General features: G+C 42.7%; 1 protein-coding gene across 1 annotated transcript; it reads right to left on the bottom strand.

The window, feature by feature from the left end:
* Positions 1 to 899: 899 nt before the first annotated feature.
* GOT1L1 (glutamic-oxaloacetic transaminase 1 like 1) lies at positions 900 to 8,262 on the bottom strand. The gene is made up of 9 exons (XM_072635192.1): positions 7,984 to 8,262; positions 7,112 to 7,293; positions 4,649 to 4,760; positions 4,116 to 4,225; positions 3,837 to 3,929; positions 3,590 to 3,740; positions 3,057 to 3,222; positions 2,051 to 2,193; positions 900 to 1,181 (listed from the first exon to the last, which is right to left on the bottom strand). Exons 1-9 carry the CDS (start codon positions 8,096 to 8,098, stop codon positions 910 to 912), a joined length of 1,344 nt encoding a protein of 447 aa, XP_072491293.1. The 5' UTR covers positions 8,099 to 8,262; the 3' UTR covers positions 900 to 909.
* Between the last annotated feature and the right edge of the window lie 30 nt (positions 8,263 to 8,292).

Raw genomic sequence — 8,292 nt, 5'->3', positions numbered from 1 at the left:
GGCCACATGGGCGAAATGAATCAAACCACCTCAACCATAATTTCCCCTCAGACCCTAATCACAGTCCAGAACCAAGAAGACCCAGAAGCCCTGGGAGTAACAGTGTCTCCCTACAGATCAACAGTCGTACTTCCAACCTTGTTCCTACAGCCATCATTGAGTGGAACAACACTTCGGGAGGACGACTTTGTCATCCTCAGCACCAGAAACACAAATAGGTAGCCCACTGCTACCAAAAGTCAGGTACACCTAGAACACTGGGGTGATAGGAATGCCTCCTCAGCAGCCGACCCCTTTAGACCCCTAGCCCTAGTTAGACCCCTAGCTTCTAGTGTGGCTCCAGCCGCTGTCATCCAGAGAAGCAGCTCTTGTGGGTGGGACATTTGGCAACTGCTTTTGCCAGGGCTACTGCCCCTGCCTCCTCAGTGCAATATTCTTTCTACCAAAGTCCTTGGCACTGCCAAATTGTTCTGCCTCAGAAACAGAAATGGTGTTATCAGTAGAAATGACATTCATGAAGATGTATTACCATCTGTTTTGCCTTAGAACCACAAGACCTTTCCATCTGCTTTGCAACAGAAACCTCCTATGTGAGCTGTCTCTGTGGTTATTTTAATGTTTTTCTAGTTTTAGCCCAAGGACTTGGCACATAATGAGCAGTTAATGCCTCTTCATTAATTCATTCATTGCCACCTAACCAGCCCACCTTCTTTTCCCACTATATCGCCCTTCAGGATATCTTTTATGCTACTTCTAAGGCAAAAGTCATCACCCTTAATGTTCTGCAGCCTGTTTCTGGGACTCTGGCACTTATGACAGGACATCTGGGCAATGGTTGTGATGAGCAGGAAATGCTTTGCAAAGAGGAAGTGTTGTAGAAAGAAGAAGCAGGCACAAGATCTTTTCATACTACTTTTTATTCCGTAAGAAAGTAGTCATTCCTGAAAGCTTTGTCCCTGCAACCCTTAACGTTGGAGACTTGAGCTCTGAATCCTCAGGCACCACCGAATCCTTAGGTGGTGGCTCCCTGGGCTGTGGGCCTGGACCTATTGCAAGGATGGCCTCATTGATGCTCTGGGTAATGTAGTCAATGTTCTGACTGTTGATGCAGGTGAGGTTGATCTGCCCAGTCTTGGGGATGTAGACATGCTTCTTTGTGACCAGGTAGTCCACTTGATCAACTAATGAATGAACACAGGGCCTAGAGGCTAGATCTGTCATACCATATACCACCTGGGGTATGTCCCCGGGGCAGGGCAGGGTAAGGCCAGAAGAAAAGGCCTACTTTCTGGAAACAAACTTTCTTAGGGTTCTAGCCAGCTTTTTAAGTCAGTTTCACTTTTCTTTGGTATGAATAAAGATCTCAAAAAAGGCCCGTAATACTTCCAGGCCCCAAAGCCTCCCCAGAGTGGTTGAAACTAGAGTAAAATATAATTGGAAAATATTGAACAAAATAAATATAAATACAATAGAACATAGATAATGATAATATATCATTATAGAACAGATAATAATATAATAGATAATAGAACAAAGATAAATATCATTTTCTAAGTCAACATATGAGCGGCTGGAATCTTTATGGAGGTTTAGTGGTTCCTGTTCCTAGTGGAGTGTGAAGCCACTAGTCTACAACATAGACCACTTGGAGAATGGGAAGGATATGATTCCCATTGGTTCTTGCCTTGAAGAACCAATGGGAAGGATATGATTCCCATTGGTTCTTGCCTTGAAGAACCAATGGGAAGGATATGATTCCCATTGGTTCTTGCCTTGAAGAACCATTTCTCCCCCCAAAAAAAATTTAGTAAAAAATTGATAAAGTACTTTGCCAAAGACCAATGGAGATGATCCCCAAGGATATCGTTAGCTTAATCAACCCGAGTTCTATGCATTTCTAAAATCTAGAGTATGGTTATGGACTGGGGAATCCCTCCCAACTGGGTTTTCTGTTCAAGTCAAACAAGAACTAAAGAAGAGGGGCCATCATTGGAGCTGCGCATGGGGAGAAGGGTAGGAGAGGGGAAAAGAGATTCCTTGTCCTATTTACCACTGATGCCAAGGAAGCTGTGCATCCCATCCTGCTCTGTGATATGTTCCCAGGACCCTGGTGTACCTAGGAGTCGAAGCTTCTCCTTCACTTTCTCCCTAGTTAACATGATGTTCTCTACTACTCCTCTTAGACTTTTCTTCCTGCAGTAACCAAGAAAGAGGAAAGAGGTATGTAAGAATATGCAACCCACATATCCCATTCCCACTTCGCCAAAGGTTAGGGGTATCCGAAGACTAGCTAGAGGGAATAACTAGCCTTCGAGGCAATCCCATCTCAAATCTGTTCACTGCCCAAATAAACTTCTCAAGATACTCTGTGGAGAAAAAAATTCTATGTTGGGTTTATCTTTGGATATATATATATATTGCCCTGCATGTAATAGCAGATGCTTGATGTCTGCTGAAGGAATGTAGAATAAATCATTCAATCTATCTGTCCAGGAAAATGAAAGTTTTTAAAGTGGAAGGACTATTTCCTTTGAATTTCTGTATCCCAGAACCCCTAGAACCATGTGCTTGATTAATGTGTAATGAATTTAATTGACTGTAGGTTATGCCTATGTTGATATTCTGTCCTCAACATAATGGTTATAAGGCCTTCTGGCTTCATCAAGGGATATTAAAGAATCAGAAGAGTATTTGAACCCAAATCCTGCTTAAAAGTCCTGAACTTGTCAACAAATCAACATAGTAAATGCTATTAAATACTACATTCTTCTTATATCCTTTGAGTACCATTTAAGTCCCTTGACCCAATATATGTTAGTTAGACTCACTTCTCTGAACTTTGGTTTCCTTATCTGTAAAGTGGGAATAATTGTACTATACTACTCACCTATCTCACAGGGGTATTGTGAGAAAAGATGAGATAATGGGTGATAAATGCTAGCTGAGCTGAACTAAAGTGAATTAAAATGAAGTATATTCAGTCTGGGAGTAGGAATCTCCTAAGCTCTACTTTTCTGGTTATTCTGCCTTTTCCATTTCTCCCTGCTGCTTCTTACCACTCTACTCTTAGGGCAGGGTTACTGAGGATGGTGGTGATCACTCTTGACCCCAAGGCAGGAGGGCTCTGCCACATATACCGGGCATAGATGTCCAGCTGGGAGCGAATACACAGTAAGGCTTTGTTGCTCATTGCCACAACAACCAGGTTGCCTATACGCTCATCTGCAGCAATCACAAACATGGCCCAAAAGCCCAAAAGAACAATCAGGTCAGAGTGTTGCTGGCCCCGAAATCCCCAGCCCCCTCTAGGTCCATGGCCCATAACCAGGGAGAGAAAATCCATCTACCTCCAGCACCATGTCCCAGTCCCAAAGGGAGTTCCATCCCTCTGATGCTAACTCAGTTGGATGAAGGAGGCCAGAGCCCTCTAAAGCATCCAGGGGTGCTCCTACTGCTGCTACATCTTCTAGAACCCCTGATATTCCCAGGAGAATGGTAGACAGCTAGCACACATCTTGCCACCATGTGTTTGGCTCCAAAGTCAGCACCAAACCTTCACTTTCCCCACTGACCCATGCCCAGATTATACCATAGAGGCCAAAAGAATTGGAAAGACACTGGCTGCAGAAGAACTCAAAGCCTTGAGTCACAAAATAGCGTAAAATCTTGTTGTCCCGGTCTGGGTCACCACTGACAAAACCTTGATCTGGCACGTCAAAAAAGAGGAAAATCTGCTTTCTCTGTAGAGGAAGAGAAAAAACTGAAACAGTTGGGAAGACACAGTGGAGAGGAAAGAGATGGCAGTTCAAAAAGGAGAGCAGACAGATTGGGCTCACCTTCATTATTTTAGCCAACTTTATCCATTTTTTTCGGGGCAGGATGAAGCTCCCAGGGTTGTATAGCACAAGGATGCTTCTTTCAGGGGCATGCTGTAGGTAAAGATCATCCCAGCAACTCTCACCCTGCCCCAAGAGGTTGGTAGCAAGAATGAGGAGGGAAACTCCACAGCTAGGAGGGAGGTATAATGCTAAGAGGGGAGAGAGGTATGAGGTAATGGAGGCAGGAAGAGGGATCTGAGGAAGAAAATAAGCAGGAAAGGGGGTGAAGCTTCCTACCTCCACTACATCAAAAAGCTTGCCTGTGTCTGAAACCAGCCGATAAGGATCCCAGAAGGTATACTCACGAATAGAAAAGCCCAATTCCTGGAAGATGAGTCCATGTTGCTCTGTGGAAACACACATACATACACACACACACACACACACACACACACCCTCATCCCAACCCACACATCAACCAACACATGGGATATGGAGTGGGAGAGTAAAGTGGAAAGCTTTCAGCTTGGAATATGGGTCATTCATTGGCTGAGGATGATCCTCTTAACTATCAAGCAGATAGCTTCAGAGTTTGGAGTGGTCAATGGACAAGATGAGGGGAAGAAAGTCTTAGCTTATTCCCAATTATCATTGGTGGAAAGTAAGGAGAAAAAAAAAGTAGGATTTGGTCCTAAAGACAGAACTGTAACAAGGGACACTCTGGCAACCTATCATCCTATTGGGAAAGCTAGACTTCAGAACAAATGAGCAGAAGAGAAAACATGTGTAACAGAATGGGAGAGAGTCCTTCCTCCTTTGGCATCACTTACCCTTTTGCGATGGCTGTAAATACACCACTCGAGACCCCCGATACCAATCCTTGAGGAACTTTGCCCCAAGTCGAATGGCACCACTCCCACCAATAGTATGCACACCCCCTACCTACCAGTAAAGAAAATAAACAGTAACAGTAATACTTTAGGCTGCATCAAATACCTTTATATTCCCCAAACTTCTACTAAATGATTTACTCGTACAAGGCTCGGTGCTAGGCTCTGGGATAAGAAGATGGAAAAGAAATTGTCACTGTCCTCAGTGAGTTTATAGTCACACAAATAAGGATGATAATACGTTGTAAAATGTGATAAGTGCATTATCAACATTATCTCTACTGCCCATCATCTCCCACTGCCCATCTCCCACTGCTCTCCAAAACATCTCTGCCCCTTCTGCTAACTTTCCTATCTCTGCTAATAGCTCCATCATTCTCTCAGTTTCCCAGGCTCATTGACTCAGTTTCCTTTGATTCTTCCTCCCCTCATACATCCAGCAATTTGACAATTCTTCTTTCTTTTACTTTTGAAATAGCTTTTGCATCCAATCTACCTTTGGCACTCCCTACTTTAATTATCTAAATTCAAGTCCCTCTCTCTTCTGACCTAGACTATAGTAATAGCTTTCTAACTGGTCTTTTGGCTTCCAGTCTCTCCTGTCTCCTGTCTCATCCTGTCACCTGTCCATCTCTTTTCCTAATGCACCACTATAATATCACTTCTGTATACAAAAATCTTAATTGACTCACCATTAGCTAATTCTAAAACTCTTGATTCTGATATTTAAGGCTCTTCACAATATAGTTCCAACCTACCTTCCCAGTCTAATCTCAGAATATTCTCCTTCACACATTCTACATTCCTACCAAGCTGTACTCTAGTATTCTATAGCCTTCCATTTTTACCTTGCCCTCTCCCACCCCCATTCCTTTGCTCATGAAATCTTCCCTTGGAATAGATTCCTCCCTAATTCCATCTATTGAAGTCTCTACCTTCCTTCAATGCCCAGTTCAAATACTAGCTGCTTAACGAAACCTTCTGTGACCCCTACCTCACTATCCTCTACTCCTAAATGAAAGTGATTTCTTCCTCTTCAGATGTCTTCACATAATATTCTTCCTCTATTTCTTCTTCCTGAGCCACAGTCTTACTTCTATCATATTGATTTCTGTCCCCAATACATCAACAATCAACTTCTAATTAGACTGTATGATCATGGAGGACAAACACTTTGCTATTTTTCTTTTTTGTATCCCTACTACCTAGCAGAAGGCCTTACACAGAGTAAGCACTTAATAAGTGTTTGTTGACTTTGAATTTTAAACTGAAGAAAGAAAGATGAAAGATTCAGGGATCACTCCTCACTGAGGAGTCAGAATAGGTCTCAGGGAGAAGTAGAAGGAGAAAAAGAAGGAAGATAAGCAGGAGGTGGGGGAAAGAGGAGGAGGAAAGGAAAAAAGGAGAAAGAGGAGGAAGAGAAATAATCAGGAGAAAGAGAAAGAAAATGAGGAGGAGAAGAAAGAAGAGGAGAAAGAAAAGAAGGAAAAAGAATTAGAGGGGAAGGAATAAGAGTAAGATAACGAGGAGGAGGAGAGGCAGAAAGAGAAGAGGAAGAAAAGGAGAAGTTCTGGAAAAAGAGGATGATCTCCTGACCTAAGCTGAGCCTTGAAGAAAAAGAAGGATTTTAGTAGGAGAGGGAGGTGGAGGGAAGAGGAAAGGGGAGTCCTTTTCAGACTTGGGAGATATCCTGTACATTTGGCTAGAACATAGAGTATACAAAGGAGATCAATGTGGAAAAAGGGTTAGAAAAGTAGGCTCCAGCCAAATTACAGAAGCCTTGAATGTCAAATTAAAGACTTTGTATTGTATCAATAGGGAGCCTCTAAACGTTTGTGAGCAGGGTAGCTTCAAAAAGTTTAAAGTGCTTTTTTCTTGTTATTTCATTGAGAGACAGTTTAAAACAGGAAGGCCCCTGGACTAGGAGCCAATAGACCCAAATTCTAATCTAGAATCTTGGCAAATTATTTAAAATTCAGTTTTCACTTCCTTTCATATTATGGTAATAATAGCCTGGAAAAGATTGTTCTGTATCTATAGATGGTTTAGGTGCTTTGGCAGGCTTAATTTTTTCCTTCAATTGGGGAGATAGTGAGAAAGTCACTTTCTGCTGCCACCCTTGCTAGTAATCTAACAGCCTCCTCAACGAAGAGGGATTGCTCACTAGGTACCCCTTCCAGATGACCAAACCTAAAGAACTGGGGATGACCAATAATTATAGTACATCAGAATTCACCTAGTACAACCCCATTTTACAGATGAAGAAACTGAGAATTTCTCTTAATGAAAGAATAGATGAGAAAGCCCTTTGAAGCTACTTTGCTGAAAAGCCCTTCAGGGATGCCCCCTACTCTGCTGGAGCCTAGTTAGGGCAAAGTGAAGGAGAGAAAGAAGTCTTCTCACCCTGTTGTCCACAATGGCTGGGCTATGTCGACCAACAAGTAGCTCTGTGGTCACACGAATGAATGCTTCCAAGCCATGCTCAGGCAGGTATTCATAGCTGAGGGAAGGATCATGGGCAAGCTTATTCAGGGTCTTAGGCACCACAGGTGGAAGCCAGGGAACCTCATTTCCTGTCATGCAAACTGTGAAGGAGATCAGAAAGAGAATTCTGGAAACCACTGGTTTCTAGTAGTTTTCATGGCTTTGCAGACATTCTGCCTACAAAGTTTCATTGTCCAAGGCTTCCTTTGAGAGTTACCTAGGATAAGAGACCTTGAGTACCATTGTCTTTTTTTCTTTGAAAAATAAGGTATTATTAATCAATATGCATAATTTCTTTTTATAAAGGTCACAGATGAATTCTGAACCCATTTCATGGTTGAGAGGTGACATACATGCATTCAGACTATGGCTAGCCTGTATCAGACTCCAACTTTTTCAAACTATTAACCACAAGGATAAGATCCAGTTGCATATCATATTTAGAACCATTCAAAGGACCTAGGAATTGGGCACATAGAGGAAAGGGCAGCTACAATGAACACGTAAACTGGAAGGGGTAAGATGGGCAAAAGGACCATGGTTCTTATCATGTTTCTAAAAATCCTATGGAAGACAGAGGAGGAGTAGAAGGGATTGATGGAAGACCTTGGATAATTTAGCACTATCCCTTTCCCCTCACTCTGTTACTAAGAAGAGAAATCACTGAAGACAAAGGCTTAGACTATCTCTTCCCCCACATTCCCCCTTCTCCCCCACTCCAAGAATAAGTCAGCCCTGCCCAGAACATATTAAACACTAAGTCCATAACCCTTAGCTCATGCAACACCTACCTCCATAGGCCAGGTACACCTTATTGGGGTTCTTATCTTCTTGGAAGTCATCTAGTAATTTGCCCACTGCTTTCGGGGCAAAGGGCACATCCAAGAATACAGAAAGAGTAGGCATAATTGAGATGAGAACTGAACAAAGTCTAATAGTACAGAGAACCACTTTCCTTGCTGTGTTCTCTTCAGACACCTCCCACACCCACTTCTTTCCTTCTTTTTCCTAGTTCCTGTTTTCTTCTGAAGTAGTATCTAAGGTAGCATTGAGAAGCCAGTTACCAGAGCAACATAATACCGGGAGGTCAGGCACCATGA

This window comes from Notamacropus eugenii, chromosome 1 (genome assembly GCF_028372415.1).
Source record: "Notamacropus eugenii isolate mMacEug1 chromosome 1, mMacEug1.pri_v2, whole genome shotgun sequence".
Classification (NCBI taxonomy): Eukaryota; Metazoa; Chordata; class Mammalia; order Diprotodontia; family Macropodidae; genus Notamacropus; species Notamacropus eugenii.
Note: the sequence above shows the minus strand (reverse complement) of the source record. Positions and strands in the feature narration are given on the sequence as shown.

Bases quoted from the DNA above. Each gene is read 5' to 3' on its own strand.
- GOT1L1 (XM_072635192.1), bottom strand. From the start codon at position 8,098: ATGCCTACTCTTTCTGTATTCTTGGATGTGCCCTTTGCCCCGAAAGCA. The intron at 3,930-4,115 runs GTAGGAAGCTTC...CTTTACCTACAG, and splicing joins AGCTTTTTGATGTAGTGGAG to CATGCCCCTGAAAGAAGCAT. The intron at 3,223-3,589 runs GTATAATCTGGG...TGATTGCTGCAG, and splicing joins CAATTCTTTTGGCCTCTATG to ATGAGCGTATAGGCAACCTG.